The sequence below is a fragment of the Esox lucius genome, chromosome 1 (genome assembly GCF_011004845.1).
Source record: "Esox lucius isolate fEsoLuc1 chromosome 1, fEsoLuc1.pri, whole genome shotgun sequence".
Lineage (NCBI taxonomy): Eukaryota > Metazoa > Chordata > Actinopteri > Esociformes > Esocidae > Esox > Esox lucius.
Window position 1 is genome coordinate 37644166 of NC_047569.1, and position 22885 is coordinate 37667050.

Sequence of the window (22885 nt, forward strand, 5' to 3'; positions counted from 1 at the left end):
GTACATTTGCCCACTGACAAAGAGATGTTCATCTATCATTTTAATGGTAGGTTTATTTGAACAGTGAGAGACAGAATAACAACAAAAAATTCCAGAAAAATTAGTGAAATAAGTATTTCCTCCCCTCTTATTTAAACAGTCTCTCAGTGTTCAAATAAACCTACCATTAAAATTATAGACTGATAATTTCTTTGTCAGTAGGCAAACGTACAAAATCAGCAGGGGATAAAATACCCTTTTCCCCTCACTGTAGTACATACTGTTCTTACATGCTGTATTGTCTATCTGTCTTTCTGTCAGTGAAGGACCCCTGTTTGGACGGGAATGGAGGCTGTGCTCATCTCTGTGATTCTCTGGATGGTCAGGTAGAGTGCAGCTGTAGACCTGGTTACACGCTGGCCAGAGACCGTCTGGGCTGTCAGGGTAAGAACCCAACCAGGATTGTGTCTGGAAACACACGAAAACGCACTCACACGCACACATAAAAACTGTTGTTCTCATATTTCAATGTTACTTGTAGACACACCTGCCCAGAAATGTCCTTGAGTGAAAGAAACTTTTTATGATATCCACAATCCTGAACACTCTTAAGAAAACAAGCTCAGTCCATTAAAGACCCCATTGAGGAGTGGACACTGACAACCAATAGCCTTCTACTCTATCCATCTTATTAAGTAACTTTTCCACCTTCCTTTAGCAATATGTGAACATTTTGGCTTTATCAGGGTTTACCTGACACTTAATGCTAGCAGTAGTTTGGACAAAACAAAGGTGGCATTCATCAGAGAGTTGTCCTTGTCCTTGTCCTGCCCATTAGAGCTGAGCCTCCATAACCTGCTTGTCTAGGGCTATATGGGACTGGAGCTGAGCTGTGTGTGACCTAAAGCTGATTAACCCTATGGCTGAGAGCTGCTACTATAACATGGGCTGGCTAGCAGGCTACAGGATTCCGGCAATTTCGTAAAACACAATGGTGTGTTTGCGGTATGCTTCATTATCCCCTGGAACATCCATCACCTGTCATGTGCTTTAGGAAAACTAGGACTAAAGGTCCAGAGCAAACCACTGACACACAAGTCAAGTGGAAATGAAGACCATTCAATCAGAAATTAACCATTGACTTACAGTATATTATGTTGTTTTATTTACTAACAGTATATCATGTTGTTCTATTGACTAACACTATATAATGTTGTTTCATTTACTAACAGTATATCATGTTGTTCTATTGACTAACAGTACATCATGTTGTTTTATTTACTAACAGTATATCATGTTGTTCTATTGACTAACACGATATAATGTTGTTCCACTGACTAACAGTATATCATGTTGTTCTATTGACTAACAGTATATCCTGTTGTTCTAGGGACTAACAGTATATCATGTTGTTTTATTTACTAACAGTATATCATGTTGTTCTATTGACTAACACTATATAATGTTGTTTTATTTACTAACAGTATATCATGTTGTTCTATTGACTAACACTATATCATGTTTTTCTATTGACCAACAGTATATCATGTTGTTCTATTGACTAACAGTATATCATGTTGTTCTATTGACTAACACTATATCATGTTGTTCTAGTGACTAACAGTATATCATGTTGTTCTAGTGACTAACAGTATATCATGTTGTTCTAGTGACTAACAGTATATCATGTTGTTCTATTGACTAACAGTACATCATGTTGTTCTATTGACTAACAGTACATCATGTTGTTCTATTGACTAACAGTACATCATGTTGTTCTATTGACTAACAGTACATCATGTTGTTATTATTATGTTTCTAGACATTGATGAGTGCACCTCGGGCCATGCTATGTGTGTCCATCACTGTGCCAACACCCAGGGGTCCTTCAGCTGTGTATGTAACCCTGGCTTTGAGCTGGGCGCTGATGGCAAACAGTGCTACCGTAAGTACACATGACACTTTGCATTTTAGCCGTATAAGTCAAAAGAGACTTCTTTTTACACAGATCAGCTTCCAATCAGTGTAAAATATAACACAAACAATGCAAAATCCAAGCTACCTAATATCCTAGTTGGAGCAATATTTTTTTCTCATCGGGAAAATGTCTGGGTCCCTGATAGTCCTTTAACTCGCGGGCAGGAATTTGTCTGTTAGGTCAGTAAGAACACCTGGCGCTGGTCGCAGTACTTTTGTGCAAAGTTGCTCATGTTTAAAGATTGATAATTAGTGGATTTGGTTTATTGCAAGCAGATGTTATTAGTTGATGCCAGGCTTCACTTGGCTGGATGTTTCCACCTATCTGCAGGCATTGAGATGGAGATAGTGAATAGCTGTGAGAAAAACAACGGGGAATGCTCTCATCGCTGTGAACACAGCACCAATGGACCCCTCTGCTCCTGCTCCCCTGGATACCGGCTGTCCGACGACAACAAGACGTGTGTCGGTAAGGTGCCAGGTCTCTGTCTTCCCATCGCTGTGAAGAAAATGGTCTCATTTGGCACCAGAGGTGACGGAGAAACAGGACAGGTCCATAACAGGCAGGCACTGCTGTGACTGTGTCCCCCAGACATTGACGAGTGTGAGAGCGGGGAGGCGTGCTGCAGTCAGTCCTGTAAGAACTACCCAGGGGGCCACGAGTGCAGCTGCCAGGCCGGCTACCGACTCCACCCTGATGGCTGTGGCTGCAACGGTAACAGACCAACGACCAGTAGCCACTCGTCATCGAGGTCGAAACCCAGTCCGGCTGGAGTTGACGTTATTTTGAAAGTGGCGTGGGGGGACCGAATGTTAATTGTGTGCATGGTTTTGGAGAGAAACCTGAATGATGAAATGCACTGTACATATGTAGGAATACGTTGAGTTACAGAGAAGATGTTTATGCATTGGCTGCGTTTAATACCTAAACTCATTTTATATATATTTTATACATACTTTTATATATACTACCGGCAGTTTAGACATTGTCGGCTATGGTAACTCGATGTTTGCAGTACTGACCATTAGGATCATGGGAATGGAATACACTTTCCCCTGTCTTCGGTTTTGTCAGACGTTGACGAGTGCCTGGCGGAGAGTTCTGTCTGTGAGCAGTACTGTGTGAACACACTGGGGACCTATGAGTGTTTCTGCAGACTGGGCTTCCGTCTGGACCATAACCACAGGGCCTGCATCCGTGAGTACAATCCCTTCGTGATACTGTTGTGTACTCCGCCATGCTGTTAGAAACCCATTACCAATACAATTAGAACATTAAAACATACCTGGGGTATTTGGTCTCAAACTACAATCAGCAGTCAGTGTTCAAACCACCCGGTTTCTAATTAACCAATATATATCACACCTAAGGGTTGCATTTGGATACAGCCCTTGGCCATAGTATATTTTCCATATTCCACAAACCCCCAAAGTGCCTTACTGCTAATAGAAACCATTTACCAATTCAATAAGAACCAAAAACACCTGTGGGATCCTTTTTCAGTCTGCCTTCAGGACACACAATTTACAATTTGTATTACATTGATTATAAATGTGTAAAAGCGTTTTAATTCTGTCACTCGTGTGGTTTTCCAACGACAGAACATTATATGAGTCATTATCTCCCATGGGCAGTATATGACTGGGTTATATGTTACACTGATGAAGGTTAATGTGTTCTGTTAATGTTTCTCTACCTGTGTGCAGCTCTGTATGGCAGTGACCTGTTTGAGGAGGACGAGGAGGTGCAGGAGGAGGAGGAAGAGGTGGCGGTGCACAGGTTGCCAGATTTGCTTTTCCGACAGCAGCCACCCAAGCTCCTGCATTACACTGCTGCCCTGCACTCCCCCTACAGGGAGGAGGGGGACGAGGAGGAAGAAGGGAGGGAAAACCGAGGGGAACTCACTCTGATCAGCCACACCGGTAGAGAATCTGTGTAAAGACAGACCACGACCGCCAGTCTCTGTGTAAAGACAGACCACGACCTCCAGTCTCTGTGTAAAGACAGACCACGACTGCCAGTCTCTGTGTAAAGACAGACCACGACCTCCAGTCTCTGTGTAAAGACAGTCCACGACCTCCAGTCTCTGTGTAAAGACAGACCACAACCTCCGGCCTCTGTGTAAAGACAGACTATGACTGCCAATCTCTGTGTAAAGACAGACAATGACCGGCAGTCTCTATGTAAAGACAGACCATGACCGCCAGTCTCTGTGTAAAGACAGACCACGACTGCCAGTCTCTTTGTAAAGACAGACCACGACTGCCAGTCTCTGTGTAAAGACAGACCACGACCTCCAGTCTCTGTGTAAAGATAGACCACGACTGCCAGTCTCTGTGTAAAGACAGACCACGACTGCCAGTCTCTGTGTAAAGACAGACCACGACCTCCAGTCTCTGTGTAAAGACAGACCACGACTGCCAGTCTCTGTGTAAAGACAGACCACGACTGCCAGTCTCTGTGTAAAGACAGACCACGACCTCCAGTCTCTGTGTAAAGATAGACCACGACTGCCAGTCTCTGTGTAAAGACAGACCACGACTGCCAGTCTCTGTGTAAAGACAGACCACGACCTCCAGTCTCTGTGTAAAGACAGACCACGACTGCCAGTCTCTGTGTAAAGACAGACCACGACCTCCAGTCTCTGTGTAAAGACAGTCTACGACCTCCAGTCTCTGTGTAAAGACAGACCATGACCGCCAATCTCTGTGTAAAGACAGACACTGACCGGCAGTCTCTGTGTAAAGACAGACCATGACCGCCAGTCTCTGTGTAAAGACAGACCACGACTGCCAGTCTCTGTGTAAAGACAGACCACGACCGCCGGTCTCTGTGTAAAGACAGACCATGACCACCAATCTCTGTGTAAAGACAGACAATGACTACCAGTCTCTGTGTAAAGACAGACCATGACCGCCAGTCTCTGTGTAAAGACAGACCACAAATTCCAGTCTCTGTGTATAGACAGACCACAACCACCAGTCTCTTTGTAAAGACAGACCACGACTGCTAGTCTCTGTGTAAAGACAGACCACAAACTCCAGTCTCTGTGTAAAGACAGAACGTGACCTCCAGTCTCTATGTAAAGACAGACCATGACCGGCAGTCTCTGTGTGAAGACAGACCATGACCTCCAGTCTCTTTGTAAAGACAGACCACGACTGCCAGTCTCTGTGTAAAGACAGACCACGACCGCCAGTCTCTGTGTAAACTAGAAAATCCGTAGTAAATTATACATGACTGTGTGTCTTGTAACTCTGTTGCAGTGTGTCTAGATGAGTCTTTTGGGCATGACTGCAGTGTGAGTTGTGCTGACTGTCAGAATGGGGCAGTGTGTGGCGTTGGCAGAGACCGCTGTGAATGCACACCTGGATGGACTGGCCTCATCTGCAATGAGAGTATGTCCCACTCCTTTCCCCTTCTCAGCGTCCCTTTCCTACTGTGACCAATAGAAATCATCTCCTGATGTCCGGTTATCTGGGTTCCGATTGGCTCCTGCCAAAGCTGCAGCTACTCTGGGAACCACTGAAAATATAAAAAATAACAAAACACTTGTACATCGCTTGCCCAGAACAGTCCTACAAATGTTAAAATGTATTGAAAATACAACTAAATACCACGTGTGTAGATGATGTCTTTGTGTGCTGGAGTTTCTAACCTAACCACATTATGGGGACAAAAATGTCCAAAGATTTGATTTGGTTGGATTAGGGTTAAGTTAGACATTAGAGCTAGGTTAAGTTTAGCCATAAAGTACCAGTCTACAGTTTGGACACTAATTAATAAAAAAATAAAAAGGATATTTCTTTATTTTTACTATTTTCACCCTATTTTAATAATATTGAAGGCATCAACACTATGAAATAACACATATTGAATCATGTAGATACAAAAAAAGTGAAAACAGATCAAAATACATTTGTTTTAGATTCTTCAAAGTAGCCACCCTTAGTTTTGATGATAGCTTTACACACTCTTTGCATTCTCTCAACTACCGTCATGGGATAGTCACCTGGAATGCATCTCAAATAACAGGTGTGCCTTGTTAAAAGTTAATTTGTGGAGTTTCTTTCCTTCTTAATGTGTTAGGGGGGTATACAGAATAATTGTCTGTATTGTAGTAGTCTATATATAATGACAAGAACAGAGCTTTGAAAGTTCCTTCAAGTGTATTTGCAAAAACCATCAAGTACTATGATGAAACTGGCTCTCATGAGGACCGCCATAGTAAAGGAAGACCCAGAGTTACCTATGCTGCAGAGGATCAGAAGTTCATTAGAGTTACCAGCCTCAGAAATCAGAAATGTACTGCAACTCAGATTGCAGCCCAGATAAACGCTTGACTGAGTTCAAGTAACAGACACATCTAAGCTTGGAGGAGGAGGTGTGATAGTGTGGGGGTGCTTTGCTGGTGACCCTTTCTGTGATTTATTTAGAATTCAAGACACACTCAACTAGCATGGGAACCAGAACATTCTGCAGCGATACACCATCCCTTCTTTGTGTTATCAGAGTAAACTGGAGTATTGTATAATACTGTATTAGAAAATAGTACGCTCCATTCTTATACACCAATCCAGTCTAATTGTGAGTAAGCCATCTTAGGCTGCTATTGGAAACAAATTGAGCTCACTAGTCAGTATCTGAATGTTGATCTAGTATGTAAATGTAAACTATCCAGTGCTACATGTTGTTAGAAAGCCTGGCAGTCTGGGACATTAGATGTGTCATTGAGGACCCAGCAGCATTTGGAATCTTTGTTTTAATTGATCTGTTCACTACTTTTGACATGAGCCTTGGTCAAATGTAGAATACTATGCAGGGAAAAGGGTACAGTTTAGGCTGCACACAGTATGTCTCGCCTTGGAAAGAGGCCAAGTCCCTCCCAGCCTGGACAAAGCTGCCTTGGGCCAGGGATGTCTGCTGTCAAACACTGACTCACAAATAGGCAAGTAGTCGTAGTTTCACAACCAAGTATGATTAATGACTGTCTTTGCCCTGAACTTGGACCAGGGATATAATGGAGTTTTGTAGCTACGTGGGGATAAATCAGTTTTTATCCATTTCAGCATACTCCTTTGGGCTGGTGTTAAAATTCATACAATAAGAATTAGGTTACATGACCAATGGGAAAGAATGAAAACATAGCAGAGAACAGCAATCTTTATCATCTTTGTTTTAATAGTTAGTTTGGGAAGAAAGCACATTTTTCATCCTGTTGGTTTTGATGATTTGAAATGACATATATACCTTAAGACACTGTAACCGGAGAGGAACATTAGTACATTAATGTAAACATCTTTAAATTTGATTATGAGCTAACCTCGGTTAACACATTCCCACACATGGCTTGTAACAAGACATATTGCTATCTGGCACATTTCCCTCAGAGATTCATAAAAGTGTTATGCACAAGAAGTGTGACATGGAATGTTGACTGGCTTCAGCTGAACCCGCTGAAAAGGTCCAGCTGGGATTGTTTGGTAATTGTTCTACAAGCCATGTGAGATTAATGTGGGAACCGCAAAAAAAAAGTGAATACTGTTGTGAAGAACCTCCATGTGAAGAAGATAAGGTGGAATCAAATACAAATGTCTCAAATTCTCCCCGCCCCCCCCCTTCCCTCCATCCCAGCATGTCCTGTGGGGACCTATGGACAGGCCTGTAACAGTCTTTGTCGGTGTCAGAATGGGGGCTCCTGTGATCCGATGACCGGGAGGTGTGTGTGTCCCCCAGGGGTGCGAGGCCAACTCTGTGAGGATGGTAGGTACTGATACAGACACACTCTTTAACAGCCCATCAATCCTCTCCTTCCCACTGCATGTTTCTGCATCCCAACACCACCCGGTTCATATCCAAGTCCAGACAAATACCAGTAATCTAGCATTAAGTGCTAATCCTATTTAGCTGTTCAGTTCACCACCTATAAGTTTAGACAAATCCTGTGGCCTTGAGATACAGCCTGGTACCAGACGTTATTGTGCTCGTCAGTGACCATAGGAGTTATGGTCAAAACGCACACTCAGTTTGTATGTGGGGCTTAACACATGTAGGGCTTGTTACATGTAGGGCTTGTTACTTGTAGGGCTTGTTACATGTAGGGCCAATTACATATAGGGCTTGTTACATGTAGGGCTTGTTACATGTAGGGCTTATTACATATAGGGCTTGTTACATGTGGGGCTTAATACATGTAGGGCTTGTTACATGTAAGGCTTGTTACTTGTAGGGCTTGTTACTTGTAGGGCTTGTTACATGTAGGGCTTATTACATGTAGGGCTTATTACATATAGGGCTTGTTACATGTGGGGCTTAATACATGTAGGGCTTGTTACATGTAGGGCTTGTTACATGTAAGGCTTAATAATGTGCAGTAACTGTCTCAATAATGTGCATCCCCTCCTTGTCATAATGATAGGTTGCCCACAAGGACGCTTTGGGAAACACTGTAGACGGAGGTGTAACTGTCCCAACAACGGGCGCTGCCACCGCCTCAACGGAGCCTGTCTGTGTGCCCCGGGGCTGTACGGGCGCTTCTGCCATCTGCGTGAGTGCCTGCGTCATCCACACTACATTACCCATCAGCCACCCCGACTGACATGTTCTGTAGTACCACCGTGTTCCTCAGGCCTCTCCCTTTAGTTCTGGGCCGATTTAACGAATACATCCCTAATCCGAGTCCTGTTGTCTCCAGCTTGTCCCAGGTGGACCCATGGTGTTGGCTGCTCTGAGGAGTGTGACTGTGTTCTGGAACATTCCCTGGGCTGCCATTCCAAGAATGGAACCTGTCTGTGCAAACCTGGCTACCACGGCCCTCAGTGTCAGCATGGTAAACAGATCTGGCAGGACAATGAAGTACAACACAGGAAGGATCCACTGATCAGTTTTTGTGAGGGTGATACCGACAGCTGATCACCTGTTTTAAGTAAAAAAAAATCAATACACCTCAATTAGTACAATACAGTACAGCACAGCACAGCACAGTACAATACATTATTTTTAGTACATCACAGTACACTATAGTATATTACATCACAACACAATACATTACAGTACAATACTATAAAAAACATTGTAGTACATTACAGTACAATATAGTATATTACATCACAACACAATACATTACAGTACAATACTATAAAAAACATTGTAGTACTTTACAGTACAATATAGTATATTACGTCACAACACAATACATTACAGTACAATACTATAAAAAACATTGTAGTACATTACAGTACAATATAGTATATTACGTCACAGCACAGTACAGTACAATACATTAAAACACGTCTCACATATAGTTGGGAGCACATCAATTTTACAGACTTAGTAAAAAAAAAAAATCTCTCTTGTGTTTGTGTGTGTGTTCCTTTCCAGAGTGTGTATCAGGGTTATATGGTAGTGGCTGTGAACAGTGGTGTGACTGCCCGGGGGGCATGACCTGTGACCCGGCGAGTGGAAAGTGCTCTCGGAGGTGTCCTCCAGGTCTCCATGGGGACCAGTGTCAGCTAGGTAAGCCAAAGTCTCTCAACCGCAATGCATGTAACTATCAGAGAGAGCCCATGGTACCGAGCCGTAGTGATTGGGCCTTGGAGAGTCATTTGTTTAGCTTTGAACTGGAAAGATGTTTCAGAGGCCTCGTAACAGTTCCTTTCAGATCACCTCACTACTGAATACCATCCCAGTTAAACTGAGTTAACCCTCCATCTCTTTCTCCATCCTGTGTGTGTGTGTGTGTGTGTGTGTGTCTGTCTGTGTGTGTATGTGTGTGTGTGTGTGTGTGTATGTGTGTGTGTGTGTATGTGTGTGTGTGTGTGTGTAGCATGCAGCGCTGGTCAGTTCGGTGACAACTGCCTCCAGTCATGTAAGTGTGAAGCAGCACCATGTGACCCAGTGACAGGACGATGTATCTGCCCTGCTGGGAAGACAGGGGATGCCTGTCAACAAGGTAGTTATAAAGCTCATCTCTCGCTATGTCACTCCTCTATTACTGCCATTACTCATCATTAGACTTTTACCCAAACATGAAGCTTTTTTTGTCCCTCACAGTCCTAATCTGAGTTCACACATTCTGTTAAACTGGAAGACTGTCGACAGAGCCGGCCCCGCTTCTCATCTGCTTTTCTAAATTTGACCTTAAGCCAGTTGAACCATGTGGTATTGATGTTCGTACATCCTGATTAGTAGCATAGCATCCTGCCTCCCGTTGCTGGTTTGACTCAGGAGCTGCAGTAGGCAAGGCCGGTCATGTCTGTCCCAAGATGGGAGACCAGATGCTGCTGGAAGTGATGTCGGAGGGCCAGTAGGGAGCACTCTTTCCTCTGGTCTAAACATCAAATCACAAACTTGTTTATTTTGTATAGCCGGGTTTACTTCAGCAGCAGTCACATAATGCTTTATACAGATAACCAGCCTGAAACCCCAAGAAGTGAGCAACAGTGAAGCACAGTGCCTAGAACATATACATACATTTTAAAACCGACTGTGACCAAACTTGCTTAGCTTCTGAATAAAGTAAAGCCAAGTATAATAAGCACCATATATATATAATAAGCAGCATATACAGCATACACCCTTCACATTTTTGTAAATATTAAATTTTATCTGTTCATCACTGAAGAAATGACACTTTGCTACAATCTAAAGTAGTGAGTGTACAGCTTGTATAACAGTATAAATATGCTGTCCCCTCAAAATTACACACAGCCATTACTGTCTAAACCGCTGGCAACAAAAGTGAGTACACCCCTACGTGAAAATTTCCAAATTGGGCCCAAAGTGTCAATATTTTGTGTGGCCACCATCATTTTCCAGCACTGCCTTAACCCTCTTGAGCATGGAGTTCACCAGAGCTTCACAGGTTGCCACTGGAGTCCTCTTCCACTCCTTCATGACGACATCACAGAGCTGGTGGATGTTAGAGACCTTGCGCTTTGAGGATGCCCTACAGATGCTCAATAGGGTTTAGTTCTGGAGACATGCTTGGCCAGTACATTACCTTTACCCTCAGCTTCTTTAGCAAGGCAGTGGTGTTTGGGGTCGTAATCATGTTAGAATACTGCCCTGCGACCCAGTCTCTGAAGGGAGGGGATCATGCTCTGCTTCAGTATGTCAGAGTACATGTTGGCATTCATGGTTCCCTCAATGAACTGAAGCTCCCCAGTGCCGGCAGCACTCATGCAGCCCCAGACCATGACACCCCCACCACCATGCTTGACTGTAGGTAAGACACACTTGTCTTTGTACTCCTCACCTGGTTGCCACCACACACGCTTGACACCATCTGAACCAAATAAGTTTATCTTGGTCTCATCAGACCACAGGACATGGTCCCAATAATCCATGTCCTTAGTCTGCTTGTCTTCTTGCTGGCCTTCTTGCATCATCTAGAAGAGGCTTCCTTCTGGGACGACAGCCATGCAGACCAATTTGATGCAGTGTGCGGTGTATGGTCTGAGCACTGGCAGGCTGACCCCCAACCCCTTCAACCTCTGCAGTAATGCTGGCAGCACTCATACATCTATTTTCCAAAGACACTGAGCATGTGCACTCAACTTCTTTGGTCGACCATGGCAAGGCCTGTTCTGAGTGGAATCTGTCCTGTCAAACCGCTGTATGGCCTTGGCCACCGTGCTACAGCTCAGTTTCAGGGTCTTGGCAATTTTCTTATAGCCTATGACATCTTTATGTAAAGCAACAGTTCTTTTTTTCAGATCCTCAGAGAGTTCTTTGCCATGAGGTGCCATGTTGAACTTCCAATGACCAGTATGAGGGAGTGTGAGTGCGATAACACCAAATTTAACACACCTGCTCCCCATTCACACCTGAGACCTTGTAACACTAACGAGTCACATGACACTGGGGAGGGAAAATGGCTAATTGGGACCAAATTCTGAAATTTTCACTTAGGGGTGTACTCACTTTTGTTGCCAGCGGTTTAGACATTAATTGTTGAGTTATTTTGAGGGGACAACAAATTTACACTGTTATACAAGCTGTACACTCACTACTTTACATTGTAGCAAAGTGTAATTTCTTCATTGTTGTTACTGGTAAAGATATACTCAAATATTTACAAAAATGTGAGGGGTGTACTCACTTTTGTGAGAAACTGTGTATATATATATATATATATATATATGTTCTATATTTGGGCTAATTTATCTGGTAACGTGATTGCCGAAGAATTAACCAGTGCCCCCTCCACGTAGACTGCCCAGAGGGATTGTGGGGTTTCGAGTGCCAGAACACATGTGAAGCGTGTGAGAACGGAGCTTCCTGCAACAAGCATACAGGAGCCTGTGACTGCGGCCCTGGGTTCACGGGACAACTCTGCCAGACCGGTAACTGATACCGACAAACAGCGGCAGTCTAGACTTTTGCTGAAGGGGACGGGTGGGGGGGACGGGTGGGTAGGAAAAAGAGGGACTGAGAAAGAGATTGAGATCTAGTTTGTTAGGTTTCCCTTTGCGCCTCAGTCTGTCCCTCAGGATCACATGGGCCAGGCTGTCTGAGGGCCTGCGTCTGTCACCCGGACTCCCGCTGTGACCCAGTCACCGGACACTGCTCGTGTCAGCCGGGCTTCTCAGGATATGACTGCACCATGCGTAAGCACTATCTCCCACACACACACACACACACACACACTCACACTCATACAATTGTCTTTTTCTTGGTTAAGCTATGTGTGTGGGTTCTCCCCACAGCGTGTGAGGTGGGGTTCTGGGGCTCCGGGTGCTCCAGCAGATGCCGGTGTGCAGACCGAGCCCTCAGCTGTGATGCTGTGACTGGCCGGTGTGTGTGTGAGGCAGGCTTCACTGGAGACCACTGTGAACACAGTAAGTCATTAGTTTGGAAATACCGCCATCTTTAGGTGATTCTCTGAAACATGTCTTTTGGACCAGACCTGGATCAAGCTGGTGACCTACTGCAGAGCTCCTCAAGCCTCTGGTTGAGGGATCCATCAAACGCATTAAAAGAACGGGCTTCGTTTTCTGGATGGGTTTCGTTTCTGGATGGGGTTTGTGTCGTCTGCGCTGTATTTAACATGTTGTGGTGAAAGAGCTGGATCGCAGACCCAGTTCAAGAGGCCCAGTTCAAGAGACCCAGTTCAAGAGATAAATGATTATTTGACACACTGACTCAGATGTTCTTGCTCTGGAAAACATCAAATGCATCAAGGGGTTTTGGAGGCCAGAGTGCATTTCAGTTAATCTATTTTCAATAGTAATACCTCTGACAGTATCCATGTATGTGCCCTGCTCCCCTAGAGTGTGTGGAGGGCAGCTTTGGTCTGAACTGTGGATTGGACTGCCAGTGTCAGAACGGGGCTCTGTGTGATCATGTCAGTGGGGCCTGCACCTGCTCTCCTGGATGGGCTGGAAGCATCTGTGAGAAAAGTAAGACCTGCACTGTACTTATCTTATCATATATGTATAGTCCTTGTTGGGACATCTTTTATCCAGCCGGCCCAGGATCCACCCCCCTGTGATGCCTCGACCCAATTTTCCTCGCAGGAAATTAAGTCATCATTTGGATTACCCAAGGTGACACAAAAACACATTTCTGAAGAAATACCCCCCCCCCCCCAGAAATTCACACGTAAATGTTTAATGCCATGTCATATATTCTGGAACATTGGGTAGAAAACAACTTCAACTTCAGGTTAACAACTGTCATGGTGCCCAACAAAGGATTTCTCAAACAACAAAGGGTTGTAAAAGCTGCATAATATACAGCATATTGTAGACGTTTCTTTTGTCAGTATGTCTTTATTTGTGCATTAAAAGACAGTGAACATATTGAGATGAAACCAGAGTTCATACACAGCTCAGGTAGTAACTCAGAAACAAAACCCTCAAGACGTTAGTGTCAGTTCAACCGGCATAGTGTGAAAACACTCTTTGGATTGTTAAAAACTTTTGCCAACTTGTTTGCGCAAGCAAAGATAGTCAATTCTAAAATATATGTTTAATAAAAGGATCCAGGCTTCTAATGAACATTTTTATATACGCAAAAAACCATCTGTATACGTAGTCATTTGTACTACATCACTTAGTCTAGTGAATGTCCGTTCCAATGTTATTCTTTTCTGTTCTTCTTCACAGACTTAATTGTTAACTATATTGCCTAATACATTTCAATTATGACTTTTATTGTGATAAAGAAAATCTGAATGATGCCTGCATAATATCCTGCTGCTAAAATGATGCTAATGAAGCCTGGAATGGCCATCACTAGTGAAAACCAGCAGTGCCGGCTCTAGCCTTTTGGGGACCCTAGGCAACATTTCATTTGGGGCCCCCTCTCCCCTATTGGTCTGGGGCTCCATAGCAATTGGATGCCCCCTAGCAGTTGGGGGCCCTAAGCGACTGCTTATGTCATTTATGCCTGGAGCCGGCCCTGCAAACCGCTGCTTGTGTACCTAAAATGTATCAGTTGAAATGCCACCAAATGCACTTTGTGAACATATTGTAAATTACCTTTAACTTTTCAAAAAAGATTCCTTTGTAAAAACTCTGGAGAGCACTGGTGGATTTCTGCTGGTCATTGGGCAGAACACACCCTGTAACATTAAAACATTCTCATGAAGTGAGTTGGATTACTCAGCGATGGCAGAGCTCCCCTTCTTTGTCTCTGTGTGTATCTGTCTGTGTGGTCTCCTGCCATGTTTTATAGGCTGACAGGACACTCTAACACACAGGCAGGGATCTGGAAATAATCCTCATGGCTTCCTTAAATGGGCAATCCAGGATTGGTACATTTGTTTTTAGTCATTTGAATTAATGACGAATAGCCATTGATTCTTGAAATATATAAAATGGTTTCTAGTTTGTCAACAAGGCATCCTTTACCCATGCTGCCATTCCCTTTGTCACCAGCGCCACCTTCAGCCCTCATCATTGTGACTTTTACACCCTCACCCCTTTCAGGACTCATCACTGTGACCTCTACACTACATACAGTAAATAATACCTGGTAGCAACTTATTTATAAGTCCCTTTCATGCAGATCCCCCCTCTACCTCAGCTCACTCCTCAACATCTGCTATTCCAATAGTCATCTGCGTTCTGGTCCGTACAGTCACCGCTGAGGCCGATCATGGTGTCAGCATGGGGAAACGAACCCTGTACTGCCTTGACTACTTCTGTCTGTCATATGGTCATGTTGAGTGGCCTTAAGCGTTGACCAGACAGTATAAGCCCACGTGGGACCAGCATTGACAGACAGGTGGGCTACAGCTAGCCAATTCCCCACGTGTTACCCAGTGGAAGTGTCCAGGGAGAGCCGTGCTGCTCTGTGTAGCGAGAGGGGTTATTTGGCACAGGGAAAATGGGACGTGAGATATGTTCAGACTGGGCAGCAGCCCAACCCAGGGACGACTGTTGGCAGACAGGAAGTCTTACCTACAGTGACCGCAAAGAAAGAAATGGTCATGATTTGCTGTTACTTGTTTTAACAAACAAACAAAGAGGTACGTGTTATCATTAGGGCTGTTTTGCAATCGAGGAGAATCACCAGGTAAACATGGCATTCCTGTCTGTTTCCGGGGGTTGTTGAGCATATAGACTATGTTTGCAGCACAGTGGGAAAGCCCCATCTACTGTACATCCCCCACATTTATACAGGGATTATCCATAACGCTGGTTGACCTGCTGCTCAATAGACACTACTTTTTAGCTGATGTTCATATCCAGAACGGCTTACAATAGTGAGCGCAGACATTTACATAAAGGGCCCCCTTGGATTTCGAACCCACAACCCTGTGTTTGGAAGCTCCATGTTAACTTATGTGGGTCCCTGTTTCATTCAGATATAAGAGTTGAAAACGAAAATGCGTCCTTTCCTTTTTCAGAGTCTTGTGTTGTGTGTGTGTTTGTATGTGTGTGTGTGTGTTTGTTTGTGTGTGTGTCTGTGTGTGTGTGTGCAGTAATCTGATGACAGGCTTGTGGACTTGGCAGGTGTTCTAATTACCGGAGGGCAATACACATGTAGACACTTCCAAAAGAACAGCTAGCAGGGTTCTGCCATTCAAGGAGAGAGAGAGTGAGAGAAAATATGTGAACGACTAGAAGAGCAAGTGGAAATGAGAGAAATGAGACAGCGAGTACATGAGATAAGAGAAATGAGACAGCGAGTACACGAGATCGTTGAGAGAAAGAAAAAGAATGAGAGAGAGAGAATTGCAGAGAGAAAGTTGCCATCCTGACCCTTTTCCTCTGAATGTGAATGACGCTGCCAGTCCATAACCACAGGATGTGTTATCTTGGCTTGCAGTGTGCCCGGACGGGTTTTACGGTCTTGACTGTGGCCAGATGTGCCAGTGCAGGAACGGCGCCCGCTGCCACCACATCACTGGAGCCTGTCTCTGCACCCCTGGCTGGATGGGACCACACTGCATTCTGGGTAGGGAAGCCACGTCATTGAAACAGGGTGTGAGGGAGCCTCTCTAGCGGCCCATCATGGCATCCTTTCTCCCTAAATATCTCCCCTATGTTCCTTTTTTGGGTCTGTGTACAGGGTGTGATGGGTGGCTGGGGAGCAGAAGGCCTGGTAGGATCTCCCTCCAGTACACAGGGTTAATCGGGGTAGATTCTCTACAAATACATCCATGTTTTTATAGGGATGCAATTATAGGAGGTCCTTGGCAAAGCTCTTTTAGGACCTTCAGGACTCTCGTGCAAAGTCTCTTTCCACAGACCCACCAAGTCTTCACATGCTGTACTTCTAATGGATCTAGTGACTGTCACTCTGAAGTCCTGTATGAGAGTGCCTGGCCTCCCCAAAGCATGTTTTGTGGTACCGATAACCCAAAGCCAATAGCCAGCCCAAACCCGCTAGCCAGGCTTAATGACACATTGCTGTCTTTAGATGGTTCCCTCTTTCTCGTTACTCAAATGACTTTTCAGACATTGATCATTATCCACTATTCCTGACGATGGTCCTCATTTGGTGAATCCAATGCCAACAGGACAAATCCATTGAATCCATGTTTATCCATTGACCCAATCTGTGGTATCCATGTCAATTACACGTCAGAACCACGTCTGTTGTCCTGGGTACCAGCAGAGTAGTACATGTCGTGATGCTGAACGCTGTATAACACAAACGGTGTCTCCCTTCCTGTGTTGGGGGGGCAGCCTGCCCTGAGGGGGCTTTTGGGCAGAACTGCAGCCGGACCTGTGGGTGTCAGAACGGAGCCACCTGTCACCACATCAGCGGTGGCTGCGACTGTGGAGCAGGATGGACCGGAACCAACTGCCAGGAGGGTGAGTGGCTCATCGGACAGCCTGGTGTGGTACGCATCCTTTAACTCACATCAAACTAATTAGGCCCATCAGTACGTAGGAGATATGAGCGGCTCTGCCAGGAGATATGAGCGGCTCTGCCAGACTGAAGAGACATTCCATAAAACAGCAAGTGATGGGGGGATCCTGAGTGTGTTATTAATATACTCTTCATTGTGTGTGTGATGCTGTGTGTTTCGTCTCCTATAAGAATGTGAACTCCCGCGTCCTAACTGATACCAAACTATTTTCTGTCTGTCTGAACTGTATTGTTGAAACTCTTTCTGTGTGTGTGTGTGTGTGTGTGTGTGTGTGTGCGCGTGTTCAGTCTGTCCTGCTGGATGGTATGGCCAGAACTGTTCCCAGCGGTGTCTGTGCCAGCAAGGCTCCTGTGACAGGGTGACTGGCCAGTGTTCCTGCCCCAGTGGGTGGACTGGAGCAGCCTGCGAGCTGAGTGAGTCCCCCTGGCGTCTCTGGAGGTCAAACCGACCAGGAGGAGTTCATGTCTTCACTCACCTTGGTCTATACCCACCTGGGACTGAGTTGTTGTGCAAATCCTCTCATCAATACTTGACTGACTTGAACTACAAACGTGCTGCTGGATTCAGCTCCTTCGGCGGATTTAGTGTACTCTTTTCCCCTCCTAGACTGTGAGGAGGGGCTCTATGGAGAGGGCTGCACACAGAACTGCAGATGTCAGAACGGAGGGACGTGTGACCGAGTGTCCGGAGGCTGCCGGTGTCCCCCCGGCTGGACCGGAGAGCGTTGTCAGACAGGTGACCTGTGACATCACTTCTTCAAAAAAACACATCTCACCTGTATGGATGGGCTTGTCCGTCACCACGGAAACGGGAGGGTTCTACCTGTACCTACCAGAACATTGTTTCTAAAACGTGTGTTGTGGCCTGCTTAACACTGTGTGTGTGTGTGTGTGTGTGTGTGTGTGCTCCAGCCTGCCCGGATGGTTACCACGGAGGGGGGTGTGAGCAGAAGTGCCAGTGTGAGCCGGGGGCGAGCTGCCACCACGTCTCGGGAACGTGCGTGTGTCCCCCAGGATGGAGAGGGACCCGCTGTGAAAAACGTCAGTCTGATCAGGAACAAGCTCATTATTGTTCTAGAAGTGAAATTATATTGAAAATGAGATCTGCTTTTGAAAAATGAACCCATTCTTTTTATTTAAATATGTACAGTTCTTGGGACTGGGGAAGCATGTTCATTTCAATACCTTCAGGGCTGCTCCTAGCAACATTTCACTGAGGCTACCATTAACCAACCCCAGTTGTATGGTGAATGTTTGTCTGCTGTGCCCCAGCCTGTCTGCCGGGGCTGTTTGGTGCCTCCTGTGCCCAGCAGTGCCAGTGCCAGGCTGGTATGCCATGCCACCATGTGACTGGAACATGTGGCTGCCCTGCTGGTCTCACCGGGAACAGCTGTGAGGAGAGTAAGCACATATACCTGCATATCCCTTGCACCATAACAGTTGAGGGACACACCATGTTGCCATGTAAACCAACTATCTTGAGTCAGTAGTGTATCTGTGCATGTTCGTGTGTGTGTGTGTGTGTGTGTGTGTGTGTCTGTATTTGTCCATTCACTCCAGTGCTTCTATATGCCTGTCTCCTGCAGTCTGTCCATCAGGTATGTTCGGACCAAACTGTGCTCTGGTGTGTCAGTGTTCTGGGGTCCATGAGCACTGCCATCCTGTCACTGGAAGGTGTACCTGTCCACCAGGTTACTACGGCAACTTCTGTCAACTCAGTAAGCTATGCCTACAGCTTTCAGGACATCCTGTACTACAGTGAACATATAGGATTACTATGGTTCTTTTACTGGAACCAATGTTTCAGGGGCTTTTATGTGTTTGTTTTTGTTTCAAATTATGTTTGTGTGGCTTCAACTAAAGAATCGCAACACACTGTGCCAAGACTGGGTTTAATTAAGCATACATTCTGTATCTGTCTGTCTTTTCCCTTTCTCGGGCTCACACCTCTCTGTCTCTCTCCTCTCTCTCTGTATCTGTCTGTCTCTCCCCTCACTCGGTCTGTTTATTTTTGTCTGCTTCTCTCCCCTCCCCACTCTCCTTTCTATTGTCTCTTTCCCCACTCTCTGTTCTTCCCTCTCCATCCCCTTTCTCCTCTGTCTGTCTGTCTCTTTCCCCTGTCTCTGTGTTTCCCGATCTCCCCTTTCTTCTGTCTGTCTGTCTGTCTCTCTCCCCTGTCTGTCTTTCTTCCCTGTCTCTGTGTTTCCTGATCTCCTCTTTATCCTCTGTCTGTCTGTCTCCCTACCCCAGAGTGTTCAGAGGGAACATATGGGCCTGGCTGTAAGGCCTGGTGTCAGTGCAAGAATGGTGGTCACTGTGACAGTAAGACAGGCAGTTGTGACTGTGCAGCAGGGTTCCTCGGAGCTGACTGCAGTACTGGTAGGTGCAGTTCACCTGTTGTAGATAAACACATCCGTTTACCTACGTCATCAGTTCTGTTAGGAATCAGTCTGAATAGCCAGGCTAAGAGTGATTTAACTGGTAAATGAAATAGCCACTTCACACCGCTTTCTTTGTTTGAGTCATTTTAACCAGTGAATAGTTCAACGAAAGGAGAATGACGGGATGCTGCACTTTGAAATCATTTTACTGGGGCCTACGTGTCTCTGTCAGGCTGTCCTGCAGGGTACTACGGGAAGGACTGTGCCCGTCTCTGTTCCTGTGGGGAGGGAGGGCAGTGCCACCCGGTGACCGGGAGGTGTATCTGCGCCCCAGGCAAAATCGGACAGTCCTGTCAGCTAGGTAATAATGACCGTTGCCTCTTAACCAACGTCATACCAAAAGGCCTCTGAAAATGTGAGACCAGTTTGGTCCCAGTTTAGCCTGTTTTTCACACACCAGTACAAGTTTGTAGCAGAGTATGTTCACAAAAAACATTGAGTCTGATTGGTAAATAAAGAACCAAACAACCGAATTAGCTGGTATTTTTCTATTTTCAATGTGTATATAGTTAGAAATGTCTCAATTTCCGAAGTAATTAAAAAAATATATATATATTCCTAGAGAACTAATGCGGGCATATGGCATTTTCCCCAGTCTCATCTTTAATCAGCCGTTCAATGGGATTTTCCACCCATTCCTGATGTTGGTGTTCGGAGTGATTCGCTTGTTGTTTTCCCAATCTAAATTGCCCAGAGAAACATGACTATTCTGTTATATCATGTATGTGGTGTGTGTGTGTATGTATGTATGTCGTGTGTGTGTGTGTATGTATGTATGTGGTGTGTGTGTGTTGTGGTAAATAATACCTGGTAAAGCTAGCCTTGGTAGCACCGGTGATGAAGGCTAACTGCCCGCTGTTCCTCCAGCCTGCCCTAGGGGGCGCTATGGGCTGCAGTGCAGGAACACGTGTGTCTGTCAGAACGGAGCGCTGTGTGAGCCCAGGGATGGGAGCTGCACGTGTGGCCTGGGATGGACTGGAGTGCACTGTGAGACAGGTAACAATATCATTGTCAGGATAATGTCAGGAAAATGGCCAGGATAATGTTAGGATGACATTAGGTGGATTGGTTAAACCTAGTTTTCTGGCTGGGCAAGTTTTAGATATTTTCAGTTTTAGATATGTTGATCCAGTACAAGAATGTCTTGTACAAGTATTTTCGACGTGTCTGTTTGCTCTAGAATTTACTTTGCTAAAGTAGAAAGCTAAACTTATAACTTAAAAATAAATGTTAGATGGCCCAAACGGCAACAGAAACCCAGGAAAAGTGTTGTGTTATGAAGAACTGTGGCTCCCAGCAGTCTCAGTGGCCATTGGGATAGTGCCTTCCTCATGGTTTTCCTTATGGCTAGGCCTTCCTCATTGCTAGGCCTTCCTCATGGCTAGGCCTTCCTCATGGCTAGGCCTTCCTCATGGCTTGGCCTATGTTGATGCTTAGTCTCAGGCATCAGAAAAGGTATCCACGTAATGATGTTCCAGTCTTATTATTGCTTCATATCTTTACTGTGTCTCTGTGTGTCCAGCATGTGTCCAGGGGAGGTTTGGACCGGACTGTTCCCTGGTCTGCTCCTGTCAGAACAACGGGACGTGTGATCCATTCACAGGCTTTTGTAGTTGCACTGCTGGACACTACGGGCCCTCCTGTGAACACCGTAGGTTTCATGCATTTCTACGTCCTGTGATTCTGCAGCAAGGATACAGGAAAAAGATCCTGACACTGGGTTTCAATCTTCTACTCTTCCAAGCTTGCAAGACGTTGCTGTGACAAAGCAAAGCCGTGAGATGGCATTGCACTGGGAGGGGGGGGAATTAAGGGGAAAAAAACTGTTTGGATTGTGATGGTTGGTTCCACTGTTGTTTGTGAAACCTCCCGAGTGACCGCCATGGGCTCTTCTCACAGCTGCCAACTGTGAGACAGAGATGATTCAGGAGCATCATCACCAGGACAGAGGAAGCTTCTACTCCCAAACGATCCAACTGTTAAACTAAAGGCCTATATACCTTGCACTGGTCTACACCTTAAACCCCCGCTTCACACTGTAAAACACACCAGTTTCCACTCCGTTATACACACACTCACCGTGCACACACTCAATCACCCAGTCTCTCTTTCTCAGTCACACTCACACATCCACGCCCAAGGCACATACACTACAATTCAACCAAACAGCTGTCCCCTGTACATTATGAACACTGGGGACTTTTCATTTGTTTGTGTCCTGTTCACTGGATTTTTTAAATTATTGTAACTTGTACTGATTCACTCTTTCTTGTCCTATGTTATCTCACTGACCCTTCTATCATGAGTATGTGAAAAATATAAAAATGTGTTTTATAAAAGGTTACCTCAAAGCTTTTTCCCTGTGTTGTCCCCAGGGTGTCCCTCTGGCTTCTTTGGACAGAACTGTGGCCGTCTGTGTGAGTGCCGGGTGGGACGGACATGTGACCACGTGACGGGCCGGTGTCTGTGTCCACCTGGTTACCATGGCTCCCAGTGTCAGAGACGTGAGTAGGAGATGACCGAGGGAAAGTGCAAAACCGGCTCACTCTGTTCTCATAGGAATACTGCAGGGTCAGCACTGTAATTGTATAACGGTAATGACGGCATTAAGAAATATCACAGGAAACATTTGTCAGTATTTTCTGTTTTGTGTACATTTTGGGGGTTGTGTGCACATGTTGTCATGCTGCTTAGCGCGTTCATCTTAACACAACCAGGTGTGACGCCACACAACCCAGCAACACTAAGTATGACTCACTCAACGAAGCAGCAGCTAAGTCAGGGCAGGAAGGTGTGTGGGTGTGTGTGTGTCTCAGACGACAGAGGTGGAGAGAGTGTACACACAGCAAGAATACAAGCACGTGTTTGCTTATCTAGGCGAGCAGCCGGTCAGACGTGATGAGTGACAGGTGTGTTTCCTGGCTGCCACAGCGCAGACAGGCTATTCAATGCATCCCTGTTGCATCTCTGTGGCACCTCCTTCCCTTCATGGCTCCCCAGCTCAGTGTGGGGACGCAGTGTGGGGGGGGCTCAGTGTGGGGACGCAGTGTGGGGGGGGCTCAGTGTGGGGATGCAGTGTGGGGGGGGCTCAGTGTGGGGACGCAGTGTGGGGGGGGCTCAGTGTGGGGACGCAGTGTGGGGGGGGCTCAGTGTGGGG

General features: G+C 45.6%; 1 protein-coding gene and 1 long non-coding RNA gene across 2 annotated transcripts in view; one reads left to right on the forward strand and one right to left on the reverse strand.

The window, feature by feature from the left end:
* LOC105026904 (multiple epidermal growth factor-like domains protein 6) overlaps window positions 1-22885 on the forward strand; it is a 58102-nt gene that overhangs the window by 32445 nt on the left and 2772 nt on the right. Inside the window, exons 7-34 of the mRNA XM_020055396.2 lie at window positions 301-423; window positions 1802-1924; window positions 2288-2425; window positions 2549-2671; window positions 3032-3154; window positions 3664-3879; window positions 5224-5355; window positions 7592-7720; window positions 8376-8504; window positions 8652-8786; window positions 9338-9472; window positions 9783-9908; window positions 12172-12303; window positions 12439-12567; window positions 12667-12798; window positions 13231-13359; window positions 16238-16366; window positions 17101-17229; window positions 17576-17701; window positions 17895-18023; window positions 18200-18328; window positions 18560-18688; window positions 18874-19005; window positions 19538-19666; window positions 19901-20029; window positions 20596-20724; window positions 21251-21379; window positions 22104-22232. Of these exons, the coding sequence (XP_019910955.2) occupies window positions 301-423; window positions 1802-1924; window positions 2288-2425; window positions 2549-2671; window positions 3032-3154; window positions 3664-3879; window positions 5224-5355; window positions 7592-7720; window positions 8376-8504; window positions 8652-8786; window positions 9338-9472; window positions 9783-9908; window positions 12172-12303; window positions 12439-12567; window positions 12667-12798; window positions 13231-13359; window positions 16238-16366; window positions 17101-17229; window positions 17576-17701; window positions 17895-18023; window positions 18200-18328; window positions 18560-18688; window positions 18874-19005; window positions 19538-19666; window positions 19901-20029; window positions 20596-20724; window positions 21251-21379; window positions 22104-22232 (3702 nt within the window). The remainder of the gene's footprint in view (window positions 1-300; window positions 424-1801; window positions 1925-2287; window positions 2426-2548; window positions 2672-3031; window positions 3155-3663; window positions 3880-5223; window positions 5356-7591; window positions 7721-8375; window positions 8505-8651; window positions 8787-9337; window positions 9473-9782; window positions 9909-12171; window positions 12304-12438; window positions 12568-12666; window positions 12799-13230; window positions 13360-16237; window positions 16367-17100; window positions 17230-17575; window positions 17702-17894; window positions 18024-18199; window positions 18329-18559; window positions 18689-18873; window positions 19006-19537; window positions 19667-19900; window positions 20030-20595; window positions 20725-21250; window positions 21380-22103; window positions 22233-22885) is intronic.
* On the reverse strand, window positions 18593-22161 carry LOC109616796. Its single transcript, XR_002198062.1, has 3 exons — window positions 22074-22161; window positions 20536-20713; window positions 18593-18677 (listed from the first exon to the last, which is right to left on the reverse strand). It is a non-coding gene; the product is annotated as an uncharacterized LOC109616796 (long non-coding RNA).